The sequence below is a fragment of the Buteo buteo genome, chromosome 11 (genome assembly GCF_964188355.1).
Source record: "Buteo buteo chromosome 11, bButBut1.hap1.1, whole genome shotgun sequence".
In the NCBI taxonomy this organism is placed as follows: domain Eukaryota; kingdom Metazoa; phylum Chordata; class Aves; order Accipitriformes; family Accipitridae; genus Buteo; species Buteo buteo.
In genome coordinates, this window is record NC_134181.1 from 19,785,177 (window position 1) to 19,809,882 (window position 24,706).

A 24,706-nucleotide genomic window follows, 5' to 3' on the forward strand; every position below is an offset into this window, starting at 1 on the left:
ATTGTTACAGCAACGAGATCTCCCATGAATACAAACAGAACAGCGGTGGGGAATAGTCAAGCTTTGGTGTGGCACTGTTTGTAAGTAATGTGCCTCTTCCCAGAATTTGAGAAATGGGTCATTCAGTGAGCTACTCCTTAGGGTCTGTCTCTGAAATTTGAAAAGCAGAAATTCCATAGCTCTATACTATGGGGCTTCGGAGCTGATCACGCAATCACGTCAACTTAGCTCTAGCTCTTACTGTGCGTGCGTAGTGGCTACCTTACCAGCTAAGGGCTAGATCCCATCATCCTTACTCACATCTTTCACTGCAAGGTACCTCATTAAGATCAACAGGTTCACTGACAAAACACAACACAAACCAACACCACTATGGATGGCAGGATCTGTCCCCAGTGCTACTCATAATCATGCTGAGTTTACCAAGCTTAAGCAAATACAGCAGCATCGAGACTTCATTCTTCTGCTGAGCCAACAATGACGTGGAGTTTCTTTTAAGGGCAAATTAATTCTGCACATTTTATCCACAAGATCCTGTTCATTTTCAAATAGAGAAGCCATTGGCCAGATGTCCCTTCCTTGCCCTACAAGTAGCCCCACTTATTTTTTTAGACACTTTACAAAGTCAAATATGAATGAACACAAAACAGCTAGGTGTTTTTCATATGTTGCAACCAACTAGGCAAATTCCAATGGTAAGTGATAACCGCAGTTGTAAATCGCTGTGGAACTGGATGCTTGAAAATAAGGGGAAAAGCCAATATGTGAAAAGGGAGAAAAAGGAGAAGTATAAAATCAGATACTAATAGTCATGATGTTTTTCCTTGAAATAAAAGAAACTGATGCACTTCTTTATGTGCTAAGCAGGGTGCTCGGGTTTACATCAGAAACAACTTGGGTTTTCTCTGCCTTTTACAGATGCTCTGTCCTCAGAGAATACTGATAACTCAAAACTAAAAAATCCTTACTCACGATCAGCTTCACTCATTTCCCAAAATAAAGGTTTCCTCTTACTGCTCTGCAGTTAAAAGCTTGACACTAAAACCTTTTTCTCACCTCACTGCTGAGGAGCAGTTTGAACTTTGTTTCCTCTCTACAAACTACATGTGGTGTGGGCAGCCGGTCTGTTGGAGCTAACAAGCGAGGCTCTTGAGGAAGCCAGAGCCATCCCCTCGCTCGAGCTTTTCTTTCCTCGAGCAGCTTATCTTGACCAATAGACCAACCTGACTTCCTTTAAATTCACCAGCCCTGTAAGCTAGAAGGGAGTTCTTCAGACTCATTCTGAAAAACATTATCAATATGCACTTTCACAATATTCCACACTAGTTGTCCAATTTATGACCTCTATTGTAATTAATTTTTCTTGTACAGAAACTATTTCTCTGAGCATTTTCACAGTTTCACCATAAGGAATTGCCTTATATTGTGCTCCATTTATGGTGATTTAGAAGTATTTCCCCATTCATATCCCTCACATTATTAAACTATGTAATTTTTAATGAAAGCACTATACTTTCCATTTTACTGCCATAATTTTCACTGAAGACACATTTCAATTAGTGACCTTAACAGTTAATAGGTCAGGCAGATGCTACTTACTATAATCAGTCTCTAAATGGACATACCTAAAATACATAATTTTTTTTAATTTTATCTATTCTCTGTCTGAAATTCAGGGGTGACAAGCAGGCAATGATCAACTTCAAACACAAGTGTTTGAAATTAGTTTCTAACCAAATTCACAAAGGCTTAATGATTTCTGAACTAACTAGCTAGCAGAATGCTCAACAGCAATGAGTAATCAGAACACCCCAAATTCAAGTTATAAGAACTCCCCAGATGTTACTTTATCCTACTGCATACTTGAAATCAAAATAGTTAAAACAGGTAAGAACTACATTAGGAAAATGCATAGGAACAAGAGATGAATTTATCAAAGGAGTCTGCATTTTAAACCTTCTCTAGACTATCTGGCAGTACTAAGAAGGCACAAAGAAGTTTGTCCTCGTGACACATGTGAACTTGGCCTGGGGTTTTGCCCAAAGTAGTTCAGCATATTTCTGCCGAACTAATTCACCCAACAGAAGCTTTACAATGCCAATTAACACCAGCTGAGGACACAAGCAGAAATTCCTGGTTCGGGCAGAAGCATAATGAACAGATGCAATGGAAAATGCTTTGTCGAGAGTAACAGATTTACTTAAAATTCATTTCTAATTTAGTAGCAAGCTAAAAAATGAAATCCATGTGTCAATGGAACTTCACGTCCTTAGGACCTAACTTCCCAAAACAGAAGGGATGAGAGAAACAAAAGCAAAAATATAATTGCTACCTTAAATGCTGAAAATCACATCTGGTACCAACTGTTGGCCCTTTGTACATTCTCCTGCTCTCGCTCCTCCCCATGCACGCACACACACACTCTGATTTCCAACAGTTTAAAGACTCCCTCATGTGGTGGTCAGATATGGTGAATTTGACCAGCCACTGAGCAGGCAGAGAGCATATCTTGATAACAAACAATGTGGATGTTTAAGACTTATGTCCTGTTAGGATCAACCCTTCAACATACATGTCTTAGATGAGCTCACTTGCCTGCAATATAAATGAGTTCTTGCTGAAGTTATTAATCCTTTTAAACTCCAATGGGGACTGTTGTGACTGATCATTGCTTCCTGGAGACAACTTTACTAAAACAGATAAACTGCTAATATTATGCCTTCCTCTGTTCCTACAGGGGCACATGTCTCCATCAGTCAACTGCAGCAGACACCCACTATTTCTGTTATAGGCACTGAATGGCAGGTACTTGGAGCTTAGTGTCTTACCAGTGCCAAACACCAGAAAGAATGTAGTCCCTTAGTATATTAATACTATTACTTGTATAGATTGTCCATCTTCAGCAGAGGTACCACTAAGAAAGGCCAGTGAGTAGATAATGATTCATATACAGCTCAGGTTCAGTGGGGCTTCAGTCTGGCACCACGCTGGTAGCCTTGCTACTTTCTACTGCAGTGCCCTCCTAGTCAGACATGTGACTGCAAGTCAAAATGCATCAAAATCCCTCCTTGGCTTAGTCCAGTTCCACGCTTTCTTCCATAAGCTCTTTGGTTTCCTGGTACTTAAAAACTTCTCTTCCTCAGACAGGAAGAAAGGCAGCACTGGAGTGATGATCCAGGAGAAATTACAGAACAGGATCTGTGCAAAGGAGAATAGTCACAAGGCAACCCTGGCAACTGAGAAGGAGCCAAAGGCCTGGCTAAACTGGACCTGGGACGGTCACAACGGCAGCCTTCCTGAAGCCCAGGCAAACTTTTCCATCACCTGAGCTTCAGGTTTTCCAGTCCCTTATAAGTTCTGAATGAAACACTCTGAGAACACCACATTAGCTCTAACAATTTTAATTGGTTGTTTCTTTTTGACAAATCCTGCTAAAATCAATGCAAGTCCATCTACTTTAACCAAACTTTTGTTTTGCTTCCTAAACTTGAAGCTATAAACTGACAGCACAGAACCTAGAAGTAACAAATACAAGAAGAGGTTATATACATGTACCGCAATAGTTTGCTTGGAGACACATATCCCACTGCACCCAGTTACAGCCAGCTGACTCTGTAATCAGAGGATCAGCTGCTTTCTTGAGATCTTAATTGTCCTGATGATTATTTATTTCTTCAGCCTAGCAACAGGTTTCAATTTAAAACATGAAACCCCACTAAGAATAAATCCATCATTCTCCCATGGCCTGTACTCACTGACACTCTGCCTAACATACTCCTCTGGAACCACCAGGAAATCATCAGCATTTGATAAAATTTTGGAATTACTGACAGTAGGAATTGCTACAGTACATTTCTGGAGGGATGACTACTCTGTCAGCAAATTACCCAGAACACCATCTGAAGTCTAATCCTGAAACTGCTGAGTGCTCCTGAGTCATTTCAAAAATAATTTTCTGAAACAGAAAAATCCTTTGATAAAAACAGCATGTTAATACACACTCATGTATCAGTCAGATCTACTGAGATATGTAGGTTATGGCTCACAAGACATCATGATTCCCTTTTTACTGTTATTACTGAAGTACGTCCTCAACAGAGGTATTTGCCATCTCAGACTGTGTGGTTTCTGCTATACAGTTCCAATTAATGCATGAAAGTAGGCATTTAAAAAGCAAAACTGGCATCTTACTCATAAAGCAGGTGGTTTAAAATTTTCAGTATGGAGTGGTTCTAACCTGAAACAAACACTAGAGAGGAGCTTTTTATGACTCAGGAGAGATAAATTAATGTATATATCAAATAAATATCTTACCTTATATAGAAATTATATGCACCATTGAAATGAGTTTTTTCCACAAACACATAAAGGCTGTAGTTGCAGTTATAACTGCATTCATTTTCTGTAGCTAATCCAGAGGTAGCATCTATGTACATAGACAAAAAATCTTGTAGAGTGAGTATTAAGGTAAGAGAAAGGAGACCTAGGTTACTGTTTCAGCTCTTCCTTAAAGTTGGTAGATGGCCTTTGGTTCTCTTCTCAGGGGGGCTTCTTCCTCTTTCTCTCTGTTTTGTACTGCTTCTTTCCTTAATTTTTAACTTCCAGGAATCTATTCAGAAGTCACTAATTAATGTTAGAGGCAATCTCTTCAGAGTATGGAATGTCAAGGGAGGTTTATACACTAAACATTAATAGCGGTTACACCGTCAATCTGTCAATGTCAAAATACATCAGTTCGAATGTTTCAGAGTCTGTCTCCCTGATTTTAAGCTTATCTAGTCTGAGAATAGAAAACACATCACGCCATGTCTTTTCAAATTCAGCAAGAGTGGTAGGATGATGGAGTAATTCAGGCTGTAACAGACCTCAGGAAGTCATCTAGCCTAACCTCTGGCTCAAAGCAGAGGCCTGCCAGCAGCAGAATTTCCCTACTTTCAGGATTTAGCACATCTGTAGCACATTGAGAACAGGATGATCCCATAGAGCTTAAAGAAAAATATAAGATAAAAAACATTTTGCCCCAAATTTAGTCATAATACGATAGGACTTCTACTCTCACAAAGAAGCGTCACCGGCGTTAACTTTGCTTTGCTTATCTGAAAGAGGGCACCTCAGCTAGGATCTCATAAACTGCTACTGATCTCATGTGCTAATGGAACAGAATGCCTCTCACTCAATGGTCAGAAACTCAATACACTGGTTCACCCAGTACCCCTAAATCCAATATTCCATTATGTATTATGCTTCCTAATTGAACATAACTTGCTTAACTGCTCACTAGTTGAAGTAGTACCAGCAAAGCAGTTTACCAGCAAAATTGCAATCAAAGGTGAGAAACCACGCTTCACTGCAGGTCTGTATGGTTTCTGTTGCTTTGCCAATTTTTTCGAGGAAATGTATTTATAAGGTGACCTCAACCTACTCTCACTGACAGCAAAGATAAGAAACAAAATACAGTGAGATTTTCCAAACTGCACAGACCTCGCAGTCCATTCAAAAGTTTCCTCATCCACTTCTGATTCAATGTTCATTAGGACACACTGAGAATTGAGCATTCATTAGATTTCAGTGAGGCTTACAAGTGCAACAGGAATGTGCCAGGACACATTCAGCTTTAAATAGCTTCACATTTAGCCCTTCTAAATGAAAGCTACTAAGCCATCATAAATTACATTAAAATTCTTCTGAAAATGACATGGTTCTTATGCTTTAAGATTTACAGCAGCCCTTGACCTAATGCAAAGCACAGAGATAACTGCAGACTCTTGTGACACAACACATAATATTTTTACTTGCTTAATTAAGGAGAAGCTAAGAGTAACTTGGCACATCTAGTGAAGGCTTTCTCAGCCTTTGTTCTCTTAAGAGTCTCATGTGGCCGGACACAAATATGAGCTGTCACCACAAACAAAGCAGGAGACTCATTCCCCACAACCAAGTGCAGGGCTGTGGAAAAACCGGATCATATTTTCAGAACTGCCACTTATTAAGGCAAATCTTAGAAATTACTGTGGGTTTTTTGCTGATGGGGAAAACCTAAGAAAGAAGATGTAATTTCAAAGCCAAACCATTAGGGGAAAGTTGTTCACTGTTACTCAAGTGCCATTGGAATCCTACATGAACGGATGAGAGGGCATACATACAAAGCTACTTGCTTACAAAGAAAGCTCCATTCATGTATGAAGTTCCTGTAACTCCTCTTTCTCTCTTGAGCATTAAGTGCTGCTTCCCATGGCTGATATACCCAGCGGCTGTGCATACAGCTGCTGTGTTGGGCTGTTGATGGAATTGTATGGGCAGCAAAAGCTCCTGCTAATGCTTTCTCTCTGAACACCTCAGCCCACCCTTTGAAATCTTTGCCTTTACATAAAACTATTCAGTCCATAGATGATCGGGTGCAGTTAGCAAAATAGCTTGATATTAGCATAAATTAAAGAACTGTCAATAGTAACTATTTACAATCAGATATGAAAATATTATGAGTAAATACCAAACACCAGCAAAGTATTTCCTTTTCATTAACAGCCCTATTTAGTAACAAGAGTCATATCGGGAAAACTTTCATTTAACATTCAGCGGAAAGCCATGACAGCCTTTATGCTGACATACAGCTCAGAGGAACCTTGATGGCTGCACTCATGTTTAATAGAAACTGTAGACACTTGGCTGGCGAGAACACAGTTTGCATTCATGCAGAATTGCCAGCCTCCCGTCTTAAAAAGTCATGAGCCAAGCCCCTAGATTAGGGATATTCAGCTAAAAAAATATTCAGCTTGTAATAACATCTCAAAGCTAGCAATATCATGAACGACACAATAAAAAGACTGTCCATGACAATGGCCATATTTACACCAAAATTTCAGACTAAGGCAGCCGCACCAGCGGACCAAACCCCCAGCATAAGCAAACCCTGAATTTTGTACAATTCCCCTGATGTCAATTATTGAGGATAATTTCTATTGCTGAATCTGCCTGATGATCTCTTTACCCCGTAGATTAAGGTGATACACTGTGCCTGTTGGTGGCAAAGCCTCAAGCTGGTTCTAACCCCAAACAAGCCACAAGAATCTTATTCAGAGATCTGCACATTCTGCACAGATCAGGGAGGAAGAAACACTCATGCCAAATGCGGGTGAGCCCTGTGTACACAGACCTACAGTTTATGTAGCCTAAGCGGGAGTGGGACAAGAAGCCTCACTCGGCTGCACTGGCCTGTGCAGGGTCTGCCTCAAAATCTGTAAGCAAAATGTTTACTGTAAAGCACTGTGTAGGAGTGTAACCGCATATGACTAAAGCAGATTATTATGTCTGTGGCAAAAAAAATAGGCTAAAAATTAATAAAAATACTTAGCCAGGAAAATAATGTTTAGGAACTTGTTTATATTTTTATTTAAAATATATGTGGGACACTTAATCTTCAACATTAAGTCAGATTTTGCTTTTTTCTGCTCTCTGGCTAACTAAATGCTTTCATATATGCAAATGAGGAGGAAATGTGGCCTCTTTCAGCACTAATAAATATCTGCCTGTTGCTACCTTAAAATCACTGCAATCACATCTGGTAACTGCCCTTTTCTCATGTTTCCACTAGTTTTCAGACTTCCTCTTGTGGTAGCTTGAGACTGCGCATCTGGATGTTTTAAACATACAAAGGAATTGCTAGAGCAAGCAAAAGAGAAAACGGTGCAGAGAGTTAAGATGTGCAGATAAGCAACTGGTGCACTGTGCAGCTAAAGTAACAGACAGGCAGGCAGGGAAAAACTTTTCGCAAAGAGGAGAGCACAAGTTTAGGCAGAATGAAGACTCACATTGTCTGTGGCTTCGTTTTTAAAGTACTATTAATCCAAGTATACCTTTTTAACAAAACTTTAGCTGCACCGTCACCAATCATTAAGTTTCCTGGAGACAGCACTCCCAAAACAGACAAAGAACTAGCAGTGGTAAGTGTCGGTTTCATCTTTGCTTCAGATTTATATTGTTGTTTCATAAGCAGATGTTTCTTTCTTTTTTCAGCTGAGGCTAAGGAATGACTGTAGCATTCTCTCCCTAGAGTCTCTGGAAATGCTAGCTAGCTAGCAAAGGTATCAGCTTTCAAAAGTTAAAACTAGAGCCAAGTAATGTTTCCTCTCTTAAAATTTTTAAAGCCGGCAAAGAAAGTTGGTTTTTTTTTTCCTCCTTAAGTCTGAACATACAAAATAATTTCATTAAATCATTGTGACTATAATCAGAAGATTGAAATGGTAAGAGGGGAGAAGTGCAAGTAAGAGACATCTAATTTTTTTACTTAAATCAAATAGAAGTGAGGGCTCTCGAGACTCACTTAATGCATGTATCACAGCTTTCAGAAGTTTGTTTTCCAGATTGCTTACCGTGCATTGTATAAACACAGCTTTAAGGGACAACTACAATTGAAAGCTGGCTCGAGTTCCAGAAGCCATTGTGACTAGTTTTGACTTTGGGAAAAAATCTCATCAGAGGTTTAAAGAAATTTTTTTCCAAATTCAATCTGGAACAAAAAAAGGAGTTTGGATTTCTGCAACATTAGCAAATTATAGCTATAACTCTACAGCGTTCTATTCTAACCTTATTTTAGCCCTGTGGACCTTCATAAAAATGACATTATGGGGAAGTCCATTTGAGGGGAGATTGAGATGAATTATTCTTATTTTAGCATGTAAATTATAGACATTTCTCTTCTTCAGCAGTAAGTCCATTTTAAGGAAGATTGAGATAAATTATTCTTATTTTAGGACACAGAGGTTTGAAAGTTGGTCACTTTTCTTTAGGAGTTGATGTGCATCTTGGGAAAGCTTGCCAGGTTAAAGAAGGTCTGGGGGAGGGTAGAGAGAGAATTTCCAGATGGGAGCTGTGGTGGAAAGTTTAGGAAAACAGACAAACTGACCCCAAAAGGGCATTCCTCAGCCTTTAGCAAAACAAATTCACCCAAGGTTTTGCCTTAGCAGCACAGCAGCCAGGGGATGGGGGTGGGGGGCAGTGCATGTAGGAGAGGAGAGTGGGGTCCCACATGTCTAATAGCAATTTAACCACTCTTAAATAATCTATGTTATTAGACACAGCCAGGCTTTTATTCAGTAACAGCAATTCACATCTCCCCTCTTCTCTGTTTCTTTCGAAAAACCTATTTATTATGTGTACTCAGAGGAAAATTACAAGCTGGTTTAACACTGCAGTTCTTCTTTGTCTTTCTTGTAGTATTCTTGGGTAATGCTAACTGGCTGTCTTTCCCTCACACCCTCCATCGGAACAGCCCCAACACTCAGCATCAGAACACAAATTGCTGTGTTGCAGCTGGACCCTGTTTCATTAATGGGCTGGATCAAAATTCCAGATCACCACAGCTCCCTGCTGACTCTGGGGAAACTGAATTTCGCAGCCTAGGCCAAGATGTGGTTTACATAGACACTACATTTTCTTCAAGATTCTCTTCTCATAGAACAGCTGGTTATGTTCATTTCTCATCTTCAGTAAAATCTCCATTTTAGGAAAAACTGAGAGGGGTTAGCTTTTTATTTAGAATCCTAGCAAGTAAAATTCTTTACCATGCCTCATTTTATATTTTTGGTTGTATGTCTTACTCCCAAACCTAAAATGGCAAAAGCAGCATCCTGCTTCTTCAGTAAACTTCAGGTCTGATGTACAGTCTGTATTATATCATGGTACCTCATTGGGAGATGCAAACAGAAGCATAAGAAAATATATCAAAGTACATTAAAATGAAAACTGGGATAAGAACAGATCCTCCAAACTGGCCTGTTTGATTATGTTCTTAATGGATTTCACATAATTTCCACCAGGCCCCATTAACTATGACTAGATAGAAACTTAGTGGTAGCAAAGGTGAAACCACTCTGTGTCCATTATTTGCCAGTGCCACAGTCTCCACTGGAGAAATACCACATCAGAAGTTACAAAATATCACAAAAACTAGGCATAGTCTGTGCTTAGTTAGTCACTAGGTAGATGGAGGACCTTCTGAAGGAAATGGTGCAACATCTTGATTAAATCCTTTTTCTGAGTAAGCTCTGAACCATTTCCTATGCAGGGTAGATGAGGTATGCCTGGACTTAATGAGGAGGTGGTGAAATCCACGCTTGACCAACCGTAGTCATCAGATATCCTTTGCTATATTTTGCCGTTCTAGTGGTCTTATCCCCAGTCTCCTGGGTGAAGTTCAGTCAATTAATTAGACACATAAAGTAAGGTTTCCCTCAGGAATACTTCCTTGCACAAGAACTTAAATGTGCAGTCATTTTGTCAGGCTTCATGTAATCCTTGGTTAGAAATAATTCTCACTGATATTTCTGATACCTTTTTGGCAAATACACCTTTACCTTATTTAGGGTGTTTTCCCACCTTGGATTTGTAGTTAATATTTTGGATACAATACCTGAATGATGCTCCTTCCTCTGCTACAGACAACTTTACTGGAAATATCAGTAACTTGCAACCTTCCTGTCCAACAGCATCATTGGCAAGGGCATCTCTCAGCTCTGTGCCATGCTATACACCAGTTTGGGTGGCCTACCCATCAGTTTGGCAACCCCTGCCATTTGACATGGCTGTAGCTTTTCTTTTAGAGCTAGGCATAAAATATTGCAAACACGGACTCGAGGGTGGAGTTCCTGAAATCTCTGTGCAAGAGAACCATAAGATTCACTTTACTGGATAAAGCCAACAACTCCAGATAGTTTAGTCAAGCTGTTTAGAACCTGCGAATGAAAATAATTAGATAATGATAGGTAGATAATGATAGGTTATTATCGTTATAGAAGTACCCAAACTAACATCTTCATCGTAATCCATTTATCTACTCCTCAGTGAGGATATAAATTCAACAATCTAAAGCTCTATGTAATCTAAACACTGTAACTGAGCTTTTCTGTGCAACAGTCCAAGCTAAGGCAACAGCTTGAGCTACAAGTTTTCTCAAATTCAGTCTAGATCCAAACACTGAACCCAAAACCTCTAGCTAGCCAGCAGTCTGTTGTGGGACCATGTTTGTTAGTCTCCAGATAGGAACAGATTTGATTTTAGACAGTTCCTGACGATATAACTTCATCACTCTTTTTCATTTGAATGACTAGGGGTTTATGGCAGGTTTCACCACATGCTAGAGACTGCCAGGCATTCTCTCAGGGTTGGTCTCTACCCCAAGAAGCTCACAGTTACTCTGCCAGTCAGCGCTGAACTTAAGGGAAAAAAATACTAAATGGTTTGTGTGATCTCACTTGTGTGTTGCACAGAGAGTGCGGACCATGTATAGGTATTCAGGACCACAGGTGTTTATCTACAGTTTAGTTTAACATAAATATGCAACTTATCAACACACATCTGAAAGACTTGGCTGCTTAACTGGAACAATTGCCAGGGAACAGACTAACCCATTGCTCCTCAGGCATTAGAGGCAAACAACAGACAGAGGTTTGGTTGTTTTTTTTCAGCACTATACCTGCTAATTAGGTAATACTGATCAAAATCGAAAGTGGAGGAGACTTGGGTGGGTATTATTTTAGATAAGAAATGAAAATAATGGAATTTGTGCTGCCTTTTTGATCCTTTATGACTACTAAGGAGAGGTAATTTTGTGGCCTGCCACCATGGTTGTATCAGAAAGATCAGTCTGGCCATAATCCGCTGGAGCATTCAATGGAGTTTTAAGGATGCAGGTATTGATTGGCTGCAGTGTCCAGGCAAATGAGATGTTACCAAAGACCTTCTTCCTCAGGTCTTTGCAATGTTTGACTCAAAAGCAAACACACACAACATTCAAATAGCTCTATATGGTTTGAATAAGCAATGGTTTTTTTTCCTTTTCAATTAATGTGGTCTCATTTGTGTGGTTGCTTTGATACCTTCACAAGTTTCTCAATAATCCATAGAGTTTTCCAAGAAAAAAAAATACACAAAATCTAAAACTGTAAGCAGTTTTATACATCATAAAGAAACCAAAAAAGATAAACTCATTTTTACTTTGTAGTTCCTACATTAAAGCTCTACGCTCTACTTACTAATACAGCAATTCATTAAGTAAAGGTGACAGCTAATAGTGGAAATGATTGCTTAATTAGCAATGTTGTGTGATCAAGGATGGTTTGTGTCAATTAAGGAGATTCTGCTGGTCTCAGTTACTAATAATAGTAATTTTGAAAAGAAAACTTGCAAATTACAGATGGAAAGCTAACATGGAATTACAGTATTTTATTTGTAATGATTAACTATTTCTTCTATGAATTTTAAAGTCTTTGTTCTGTGCTTTTTTTCCAAGCAATACCTGAATAAATACTATGGGTGCCCAAAAGACAATTGCAATTTATTTGTCCTGAAAGATACTTTGAAGAAAATGCAGAAATTTTTTGGGCTGCCTGAAACAGGAGATTTGGATCAAAATACTATTGAGACAATGAAGAAACCCCGCTGTGGTAACCCAGATGTAGCCAATTACAACTTCTTTCCAAGAAAGCCCAAATGGGAAAAGAATCATATAACATACAGGTACTGACTGGTGATATTGGGGTTTGTTCACATATAACCATAGTGCTTTCAAGAACCGATCAGACAAGACACTTAGAAGTGGAGTAGCTGCTTAGAGGGCTAGACAGGATTTCTTGAATTAGAATCTCTTTGTGTTTGGAAAACTACCCAATGCTTTAGCAAACACCTCTGAAATTTCAAATTTAAAATTTCAGGAACAATCTTCTAAAGATCAACTTTATGGTTCTGGTTGAGATTAAAGAGATTTTGGTTTTGCTCTTTGCTCTGCTGCAAGCATTCTAAGGGAACTGGAGCAGGAGATCCCACCTGCCCATCTGCTCAGCAGGGACCACAGTACTTACTGACTGCAGGGGCCATGTAGGAGAACAACCTCCTCTGCACTCAGCAGTCATGAAAATGGAGGTTGTCAATAATTTTTAAAATAAAACAATCATACTTCAAATATATACAGACATGATTTAAGCAAACCTATTGCAATAGGTTTGGCATGTTTTAATTTCTTACTCTTACTCTGAAGAGTTGGGGACCCATATAGCTCTCATTGAAGTCAGTAATAAAAAACCCCTCATTACCTCAGGTGGTCCAGGAACAAACTTTTAGCACCAATGAGAAAAAACAGCAGATTTGTCTTAGCTGCTTGACTTGGTCTGCTGCTTCCTCACAAGCTATGACTCAAAGCATCCCTCGTGCTGCAACTAGCTTAATAAATACTGAAAAAAACCATGGCAGCTCTCGCAGCCCCTGCTTGCTGATGTGCTTCCTCTGATTCTTCCTCATTCTCCTTAGGCACGAAGTAGTTTCCCTTGCTATGCACAGCCCCAGCAGCAAAGAATTGGAAACTTGTCTACATGGAGGTTGGCTGGCTATAATATAAGGCACTAAAAATTCTAGTTAAAATATATGAAGAATAAAGCAATGCAGAGTTTTGTGCCTTTTAAGAGTTTGTGTCTTTCCTGGCCTATGGCTCTATCTTACATGCTTTTACCTCCTATTTCCCTATGTATCCTATTGCCAATGTAATCGACACACTGGTAAAGGATTAGCATTCAACTGGGATGAAACAATATGCAGGTAACTAAAACGGTGAGGGAGAAGGGCTGTTTTCCTGTCATTGCTAAAGAGCAAAACAATCTACACTTGAAACTTTCAGAATGTTATTGAGCCTTTTTTCTGGCAAATAAATCTTATATATCAAGATGTGCTTGTATGTTCATGTCTACAATGACAGTATGACTTGCCAGCCCCTCAGCGCTGATGCAAAACCCTGAATATTTTGTGCAAGACCCACCGCCATGCAGGCTTTACAGCCTCTGGCTATATAATTTTCTTCATGCTGCTGCATCAATTCCAAAGGAAAATAAATAGCAAGCACCACATCTAAACACATCTCTGAATCAAAGGAAAGTGTTTAGATCTCGCATGTAGCAGTGTTACATCTTAACTGGTTTCGCTACTGAATCTACTCAGCATTTTGATCAGTAAACAACAAATACTGGGTGGGGGGTTATGTGTTATTTAACTCTTCCTTTTACTTCTAAGGATTATAGGCTACACCCCGGATTTGGATCCCGAGACAGTAGATGATGCCTTTGCGCGAGCATTTCAAGTCTGGAGTGATGTCACACCGCTGAGATTTAACCGAATAAACGATGGAGAAGCAGACATTATGATTAATTTTGGCCGATGGGGTATATTTTTCTATTTTTACATATGTTTTTGGTTTTGTTCCTTTCATTAATCCTTAGTATTGGAATGATCTACCCTCAATAAGCAGTACCCATGAGCCTTTCTGGCAAACCTTGTCCTAGCTTGCACTTGGCTTATACTGGCTAAAATCTAATTTCCCTAAGATATTTTTTTTCTTTCTTATACATGAGAAAGAGAGAAGTATTTATACAATATCCTTGTACTATATTTATCTTTCCAAAAGAGAATTGCTAGTGGCAACATTTTATTTTTAAATTAACAAATCAGAAATATAACTGGGAAATATTGGTACAGATCTTCAGATGATGCGAGCTGGATTCCTGCCACGGAAGAGAATGGAATGCCATTGTACTGTTTATTTATAGCTCTGTACTCAGTTTTCCAGTGATAGTGGTGGAGGTCCTAACATATTGGAGATTAAAAATGGATTTGTGGCTTTCAATTTTGACTCCGTAGCTGGTCTCTATTCTTTAGCATAGCAGAATGCAGGCTTTCAATGCACTCTTTGGTCCTGAGGAATTTAAAAGTATGGATCATAAGCTGTATTATGGTTTGAGTCCAGCTGATCATAGGTGACTTGATAATCAGTTTTCATTGCAGATGCCTTCTCAATTAATTTTGGTTTCCCCTGAAAGAATGTTTATAGCTTTTCAGTGTAAACCTGGGGCAATTTAACTTCTTACAGACAGTCACAGAATTTTTCATACTAATAAAGATACTTGTGCAGCCAGTCACTTGGGAGGTAGACTTTGGAAGTGAAGTGAACAGTTCAAAGAATAACTGAGCTCTTTGTAAAAGCCTCCATTTCAAGCAGGTTTTCTTTGCTTTAGCTACTGATGAGTTGACCTCAAAAGCTTCAGTGATTCTGTACAGAACTCAAAACTTCAGATCCTCATCCAGGCTGGCTTAGTTTGCAAAAAAGAAGTTTTACAAAAGCAGAAGTGTTTACGCTGGTTTTAGTACTTGCTGGTTATAGTCAGCTCAGAAGCAATGGGAGCAGAGCTTCTTTCACATTCATTCATTGTTATCACTTTACTGCAAGTCAGATTCACAGGAGCTGGGATATCCACAAGGTTTTTCATCTTCAAGCTTTCTCTTAAGCAAATGATCTACTTTGAAATAAATGGGAGTAAAGCATCTAATGTATGTCAAAATCTTCTCCTTGACAACTAACACACTGGTCTACTGAAATGAATGAAGGGAACTAGTATTAAGAGAGCGACACCAGCATGAAATCGGTGTAACAGAGTAGAGAATCATGCCTGTGTATTTAGGGCTTCTGTTAAATGGCAAGACATCAGACCAAAAGGCCTGAAATGATGCAACTGGAGATGCTGGCAGCCAGCTTTGATGCACAGGTCAGTGTGGTGGGAAAGCTATGAATACCAGGGTTATGCCCTTGCCAGCCTGCCTTACCCACATGCGGTATCCTTCCAAGAAAAGCCTACAGTGTAATAACAGGAGAGCTACTTAACCTGCTGTTGCCCTGTGAGCTGCCTGAGTCTCGGAGTGTTGATGTGGAGGAGGAATAGGCTCATTCACAGGACTCGGAACACTGAATAAGAGCTAACTTTCCAGAGGCCTGCTACTGAGACACTCAGCTGATTTGCTTTCCTGCTTAAACTAGTCAGTATCTTGCACTAAGAGCACAGCAGTCTGAGGTGCAGCAGAAAAGAGTAGCCTGCTAAAAGAAATCTGCCTTTACTTTCTAATGTCTGTGCTGGAGACTGATATGAATTATCTGAAAATATTCCTCATCTACAATGTTTATTTTACAGCTCCCTACCAGCCTCCATTGAGAAACAGCAGCGTGTATGCAGTCATACATCTAATGTACAATATTTCACTGTGCTTCACTGTCTTTGATTCTTTTCCACAATACTTACAAGATATAAAATAACATGCTGAGACAACTGCAGTACTGACACTTAATGTTCTTTGTAGGAACTGGCTTCTTTTCTCTTCTGATTCAGTCTTGCCAGCACAACGTATACCAATAAACTCACTCACTAGAGTATTCTGCTGCTGTCTTGGATGGGGAAGTACCCATGACAATCATCATTCATGTAGAGACTCTGACAGAGTTGAGGTCATTAGAAACTGCTCTTTTTTGTCTGCTTCCTCCTGCAGAACACGGTGATGGCTATCCATTTGATGGCAAAGACGGTCTTCTGGCTCATGCCTTTGCACCGGGGCCAGGAATTGGAGGAGACTCCCATTTCGATGATGATGAACTGTGGACTCTTGGAGAGGGGCAAGGTACCAGACTTTTTAATGTTTCAGAACATATGGCCTGCTGGCTGCTATGTTTTAATGCTGTTTCAGGCACTGAACTAAATGTTTTCATTGACATGTCAATAAATGTTAGTGGGTGAAAATCATACAGTTTAAATTGTTCTCTACAAAATTTTATGTAATTCCTAAATAAATGTTACCTATGATTTCCCTTTCTGTTCCTCTGCTGTCACCTGTTGAAAAACTGAGTTAATAATGAGCCAGATGCTGCACAACCTTCATGAATTGTGGGAAAAATACAAAGCCACAACTATGATTTTGAATGCTTCAGTTGTCAGGGACTCAAACTGCAACATCTTTAAGTTCATTAGTAAGAGGCCGACTGGCCAGTGCTTTTCTGCTGACATACCCTTTTTAAGACGATTTAAGCTGTGGCTCCAGTTGTTAAGAATGGGACCATCCACCTGAATAAGTTTTTATATACTTATGGTATCTGTCAAAAACAAATGGAATATAAATCCCTCATGCTGATGACTGAAACAAAACTGACATCAAACAGTGGATTAAGAACATCTCCAAGACTCTTTAACAGGCAGTTTGCCATACCCTTTAGAAGAAAACAACTGAAGTCCAGATAATATCACCTGAACTAGACAAACAAGACCATGTATTAGTAGTTTGGAACCTCTTTTTTCTGCTTGAACTTTGCCACAATCATATAGTACTGATTATAATTCTCCTACTGTAAAATAATTTGGAAAACTTAGAAAAAGAATGCAAATTCATGTTTGCCTTTCATTTCAAATTCTAGTTTTCTCAGCTGTCCTCCCATTGAAAAAACAATTGAACTTTAATACCAAAATAGTCAACTTCCTTCTGTTTGGCTTTCTTTTAACTTTAGCAGAAGCATTGACTGGTAGCTCTACTAACTGGACCAGATCCCTGCCGCAGACTAACAACGAACAGGAGGAAACTGTTTTCCATATTAGTGGAAATACTGTGCAAGCATCCAGTTAGTTACTGCCACTAAAAGAAATGCTATGGATAAGTGAATTACCTATACATTAACATATATTACAGCACCAGTATTGTAGTCTTAAGACTACATGTGACAAACTGAAATAAAACCCAGGATCTGGGTGTGTCTGCATTACCACCCTAGCCCCCAGTGCCGCAGCAGATCTCATTCAAGTCAAATTGGAAATACCGAAGTGGTTTATGAGGCATAAGGCATGTTCAGCTCATGCTCAACCGCTGCCTGAAACCTTTCAAACTATAGTGAACATTTTAGACCATATTACCAAAGAAACTAAATTACTAAATGTATTAACAGGATGTTTATAAGTTTGCCTTGCCATAGTAACAATAACATATGTATTTTTCTGGGCTGATTTTAAGGACTGTTCATTCTAACACTTCACCATGAGTAATATCCATGTAATTCTTTCAAAATTACCAGTTATTATTTCAGTTATGATCATCTTGCCAATAGAGAGACCAGCAGCATATTGAATTTCAAAGTGGAAATTCAAACTGCATTTCTATACCAGTATCCTCCAGGAAAAGAAGATGTCCAGAAACTGTAGTTTTTTTATATCAGTTGGTGGCTAATTTCACCACTGCATTTGTTCTCTTTATAGTGGTTAGAGTGAAGTATGGAAATGCAGATGGTGAGTACTGCAAATTTCCCTTCTGGTTCAATGGCAAGGAATACAACAGCTGCACAGACGCAGGACGCAACGATGGATTCCTCTGGTGTTCCACAACCAAAGACTTTGACGCAGATGGCAAATATGGCTTTTGTCCTCACGAGTGTAAGTAGATCATTGTTTCTACTGTTTTTTTTTGTGGTAGACCGTTCCCTACTTACTTGCCCATCCACTTCTCCTTGTACTTTTTCCACTTCCTTTCTGGCAGATTTATATTTGCTGCTCTTTAATATCTCCTCAGTATCTAAGCAGACAAAACTCCCTAAAGGCTCCCTTGGTCTAGGAGAGTTTGTAACTGATGATGATGAGGCCAAGGCCTTTCTCTAAAAACAAGGACATATTAAAGATATGTCTGAGCAATGTTGGCCCCATATAAACATCAAAGACACTGCAGGTTGAGCTTCACAAAGCAGGGAAGACAACCACCTTTTAGAGTAAGGATAGGGCCAAATTTGGAGATGGAGCACACTAAATAACAGAAATCTCTCCCTAAATTGCAGGCCATTCCACAAACAATTGAAATTGCATCTCCTTCAAGAGCTGTAACTGACAAAACTATCAGCTAAGGATGAAACCAAATAAGCCAAACATCTGTAACCTTGCATACCAATTTTACCAACTGGTGGCCCGGGTCCTCCTAGTCTAGGAGCCATTTTAGTGCAAAGTGAGACTATTATTGTCACAAATCACCTTTAAATGGCCTCATACTGCTTTTCAAAATAAAAATGATTGAATTTCAAGTAAGTAAGTATCCTGGTACAAAGTTATTTATATGTTGGTACATTGCAAATTGCTAGCCAGGAAAGCAGTCACATTTTTAGAATTTAGGTTTTTATTTTTAACGCAGGTCTTAGAATTCTTACTTATAAAGCAGTGCCAACAGCTCACTTTAGATACAGGAATGACACTGTATTTCAGAAATCATGACTCTGTATCAGTATCTATATAAAACTGTTAGAGGGTCTAGGAAAACTAAAATCATATTTAATTTCTAACTTTTTGGAATGTGAACAGAATCCTCTGTTTCACAAGCAATTTATTTCATATTTGGAAACACTCATTTACAGATTAAACAATATGTGTAATGCTTTCATGTAGCCATAACTTTTTAAAAATATACACAACATGATTACCTTTCAAATGAAATTATGACAATATGTTTCCTGTTTAACATCAGGAACACTTATTTATATGCTTGAAAATCTTGATGAGTCTACTGAATATAAGATTTCAGACAATTTATTGTTATATGAGTGTTAATTTCATCTCCTGTATATCACACAGCAGGAAACCTTTAGAGAAGCAATTAAGTATAATTGGCTGTAGCCTACTGTGCTGATTTATCAGCAGTGAGTGGAGAAGGAGCCACTTGCTCCATCTCCTGTTTGCCAGCTCCAGGGCTGCCACCTATACTCACAGACATTCCCAGTACTGCAGTTTTCCATATTCATTTTTTTCCCTTTGTACATAACTGATTACTATAAGCGTTTGGCAGCAGGGAGTGTTTCGTCACTCATGTTGCCTTACATCCTGAGCAATGGATCCACAGGGTCACTAAAACTCCTGCCTGCTACTGCTGTGTCATAACAAATAATAAGAGAGTTATGAAAGAGAATGAAACAGAAGACAATGGAGCCTTTGTTGGACTCATGCTAATCCTGCTTGGAACAATAGTACTAAATTTATTTATAATATTATGGCTACATGCAGTCAGTACAAGGAAAGAGAATGCAGGTTGCTGAAAGAAAATTAGCGATGCTTAAGATGCAAAGCTAACAAAACAAGACATGTTCAGGGTTTTGCCACACAAAGAATGCACAAGCAGAGGCTGACATGTCCCAGGCAAGCCTCAACAAGTACTGTAAAAACACATGTATGTACATTAAAATGTATGTGCCAGTTAAGTACACATAATTTTTTGGAAGACCACAGATATGTGTATGTAGAAAAAGTTCAGATACCCTGTCTTCAAAACTTCTCTGGTATCCTATTGTAGCCAAACACTAAATGGATTCCTGCTTGACAAATTTTAGGGATTTCTCAAGTTCATTTGCAAGACCACACAGCTTCCAATGTAAGATTACAAATTTTCTGCATCAGGATGCTACTGGTTTGCAAAGACAATCTGTTGTAGAACATACCAGTCTTCTAGCCCTAATGTGTTAAAAAAAATATTCTATAATTTCCAAAACCCTGATCGCCTGTTATAGATCACATCTTAAGCTGGATCTACCATGGTGACAGCTATTTATACGATTATAGGGGATGAACAAGCAGGAGTGTGAACATTTAACAGACTTCAGTTAATTAAAAAAAAAGTTATCATTAGTTACATGACTTTCAGAACTAAGTTCTTCTGCCTAACATTTACTTCAGGAGATTATATACGTGCATATGCACATACCCACACAATCATTTTTTCCTAAAACTTTGCCATCTCCTTCATTCCCCACCTTTCCCCAAATCTCTTCTCCTTCAGGTTAATCCTTCCAGCTGGAAAAGAGCAAAATTGGCCTTATTTCTTTAAATTACTCCAAATGCTCAGATATAGTCGGAATGAAGCCCAGATTATAGGTAGCTGGACAAACCGAGATCCGCAGACTCTGACTGATACCTTTGTAAAATCCCAAAGTCATACAAGACCGAAAATCTAAGCAGTGAAGCACTCTCAGGGAGAGCTGGTTCTGGAAGTTGATGTTCCTGGAAATGCTTGTGTCAAGGTTTCTGAAATGGAACAGAAGGGTTTCAGCCTTTTGTTTCTGATGTAATTGTTTCGCAAGATCCTTGAACAGTTATGCACAGATGTTTCTTATTAAATTCAGAGCAGTATTGTTCACTCATTATTCCAAGACACCATTTGCTAAAACCCAGCTAATAAAATCAGATAGGGGAGTATTTACATCATAGAGTCTGTGTTGGGGGCAAAATTCCTAGTTGTCAGTGTTTATTTCTCTCTCATTTAATTCACTTAAGTTAGTTTTAATTCTTCCTGTTATAGAGCCACGCTGCATATTTGGAAACATTTTTAAAGCTATGGTACTGCACCAGGCTTTTCTAACGTTAATCCCAGATCTGTACCCTAATTTTGTAGGCTGATTCAACCATCATTTGTCAAAACAGAAAGCTGTCTACCTACTACAGAAATCTTACGCAGGTGTGCTGAACCTCTCCTTTGCCATACGGGATCAAAGGATCGTGAATCTCTTTCTTTACCAAACTCCACTGACACTACAGGGAGTTTAGGCTCCTAACTTTGGTCCTCTGATATTTAACGTTACTGAGATCTGTACTCTGCCTGTACCTCCCTCACACTGATCATAGTTCTTGTAGGCTGCTGCTCAACTGCTCTCCCAAGCAGAACCCTCATGAAGCTGCAGCTACCTCCACCTTGGACCTGTGCCACAGGGTTTTTAGCAGCCTTCCAGCCTGAGGTTTCCTTACATCACAACTGGCTGATTTTTCTGGGAAGAGCTAACAGTGCAGTGCAGCTCACAGATTAGTAATGTCCAGTCTGAATCTGCTCTCACACCAGCATGTCTTCACTGATTTTTACATTGCTGAGTTATCATGATGCAGAACAAGATTCAGGTTGTTTAAGATCCCCTTACAAGTAAATAAAGCTTTTGTTTTGTTTTGTTTTGTTTTGGGGAAACTGACCTAGTCTCTGTCTTTAACTTTTATTTACATTAAAGCAAAGAATTTTCTAGTTAAGGTGAGGGGGACGGGACAGAGGATTTGAAAACTTAATAAACCACTGTTGTTACCATCACATGATGTTACCTCAAGCAAAATGAAAAAACTGCATTTTGACTGTGACTCAGAAACTGCTTTGCATGGAGTCCAAGAGATTGACTTTCCATAAGGTTTTTGCAATTGAGCCACATTTAAACCAATAAAAAAAGGCTACTGAAATACAGAGTGTGCCAGATCTAGAGCTTGAAGCAGCTCATGTGGTAAATGAGTCATCTAAACAACTCAGTTTAATTTTGCCTTCCAATTCTATAATTTCTTTATAAAAAAATAAAGTCTTTCTCCAATCATGATAGCCACAGTCCTAGTTAATGCACATTTCCTAACTTATTACAGCATCTGAGACAAATACAAACATTTGAAGCTTGCTCTTTTGGGGAGGCACAGTGTGTGTTGCAGTTATCTTTTGCCTAGAGATAGGACCTCTGTGTGGCTGCTTCCATGTCCAGGATGCAGAAGGATACAGATGAGAGCTCAGCCAGATCAGAAGTTCAGCAAACTCGCGTGTGAGCCAGGCCTGCAAAGCTCCAAGTCCTCTCCTCACTGGGACTGGAACTTACTTCAGTAACTTACTGGTTCATGCCCCCAATACTGTGGCCAATTACTGATTTAAGTGGAAAAGGCAAAATGAATCATCTGTGTCACAATACCCCATTTGTTACAACCCTTCCCAGTCACCTTCAGCCAGCAAAGGTCTTGGGTTTTTATTTATTACTACTCTAAAAAGTGAAGCATGCTCATAAACAATGTCTCTTCCCATCAATGTATCAGACTAAGCAAAGGCAAAACCCCTGAAATCCTGCACAAAGACACTGAGGCTATAATGGCTTTTTGGTCATCAAAAATGACAACAGCAAAGTTAGAAATAATCTGCCCAGCCTTCCCACATACACATTTGGGTTTTAGCTGTAGCTTTAAACTGAGGGAAGGAAAGGCAGAAAGGTGTCCCCTTGGGCACCTTAAAAAAGGCCAAATCATGCATACTTTACACTGGGAATTCAAACAGACGTGTTTCATTCTGAGGTGCTGTTCTTAAATCTCAAGGGGAATTAGCGCATGGCTGCATGAAGGATTTTTTTGACTCTGTTCAAGTGCAAGGCCTGGCCCAGTTTGTCGCCCTCACGGTTTCCTCTCACCAGCACACGGCACTGACAGACACTGTCCTGCTATTGAGGATTCCCACTGATAAAGCAGCTGAGAGAAGACACAGGCAGGTTCACAAGATATCAGATGCTCCAAGCCACCTGCATTTTCATGTAACTCAATTTGGACATACATTTTTTAAATATCAGCATGAGAGATTTTATCTCTCTTCCTCTAGTTATTCCAGGAAGTTTACTAAAATCCTAAAAACAGATCCCAGAACTCTCAACCTAGTTTAATCTGTACTCCTTCATCCATGAAAGAGATTTCTAGTTCTCAGGGTTGAGCCATGTGGCCTTGTCTGTGTATGCAGACAGACAACAAACAACACCTAGAAGACCAATAGACTACCTTCAGGAACATTAACGAAGCAAACGACAGGAGAAGCCTCCAGTGTTCAGCTTTGTCGGAGAAGTTGTATGTCCTCTCTTGTTTTTCTATTGAGTGCCTGAGCCCAGCTGCAGGGATTCTCAGAAATCAGTAGCAAAGCAAAGTAGAGGAAAAGCCTACAGGTTATTATCTGACTTTAACCCTACTGTATGTCAGTATCTTAAAGAAACTGAAAATGTACACAGATGGCCACTGGGAAAAACCAATCTGACTTGTCTGTGGCTCTGTACAAAGTCTACCATTCTAGCTAAAATTCTTGATGCAAGGTAAATGAACCAGCAGAGCACTAAGGAACATGAGTGACTTTCTCAGAATCCTCTTTCTAAACGTTGTTTCAAGAAGGGATATTAATTTTATGTTATAAGGCAGGCTATAAAGGATACACACAATTCAAACCACATTCAAACAGCTTGGTAGAGTTTTCTTCGTTCCCAGTTCATTTATAAAGATCAAACAGTCATTCCTTTCTAGACATTTGTGAGATTGTAACATCTCTTGTCTATCTTGCCAAAGCATTTCATTTTTGGTGTAAAATAGAAGTTCTAAGTGTGAACTGCAGCACGCATGACAGCTGTCTAATCTCTGTCAAGACCTTCACACGTTACCATTGGCACAACATGATTCCTTGTTGCTATTGAGCATTGTGTACTAACGTTCTTCTCTTTCATTCTCTCTACAGCACTTTTTACAATGGGTGGCAATGGCGATGGGCAGCCATGCAAATTTCCCTTTAAATTTCAAGGCCAATCCTATGACCAGTGTACAACAGAAGGCAGGACAGATGGATACCGATGGTGTGGAACCACTGAAGACTACGATAGAGATAAGAAATATGGATTCTGTCCGGAAACTGGTATGAGGAACGTTGCTTGCATAGCACAGTCTAATTTGTCATTGGTTTAAGTAACAAAAGCCTCCTGTTTTTGCACCTCCACCAGAGCACACAAAAGTTGATGAGTTAGGCACAATTTCAGCATAGGTGGCCAAGGAAGTAACTAGAACAGGAGCATTCTATGTAAACAATACGGTATGCCATAGCACACCGAGCTTATCAGGGATACACAAATGTCATTGAACCATAGGACTAAATGTCTACCACTGCAGGGTAATTACGAGTAGATTACAATTTGTTAATGGCCCTCGGAGAGAAGTCTCATGTGATGGAAGAAAGCATGAATAATATTTTAGCTTAATACTTACCATTTACACTTGAAAAAAGAAATCCTGTTTAGTATGGTAAGCTTGAGTTAATAGATCTT

The 24,706-nt window shown here is 39.3% G+C and overlaps 1 protein-coding gene across 1 annotated transcript in view; it reads left to right on the plus strand.

Annotated features, from left to right (window-relative positions):
- Nucleotides 1-7,623: 7,623 nt before the first annotated feature.
- Nucleotides 7,624-24,706, plus strand: part of MMP2 (matrix metallopeptidase 2) — a 36,065-nt gene continuing 18,982 nt past the window's right edge. Inside the window, exons 1-6 of the mRNA XM_075040272.1 lie at nucleotides 7,624-7,940; nucleotides 12,287-12,513; nucleotides 14,053-14,201; nucleotides 16,351-16,479; nucleotides 18,096-18,269; nucleotides 24,127-24,300. Coding sequence (XP_074896373.1) covers nucleotides 7,797-7,940; nucleotides 12,287-12,513; nucleotides 14,053-14,201; nucleotides 16,351-16,479; nucleotides 18,096-18,269; nucleotides 24,127-24,300 — 997 coding nt within the window. The 5' untranslated portion in view covers nucleotides 7,624-7,796. The remainder of the gene's footprint in view (nucleotides 7,941-12,286; nucleotides 12,514-14,052; nucleotides 14,202-16,350; nucleotides 16,480-18,095; nucleotides 18,270-24,126; nucleotides 24,301-24,706) is intronic.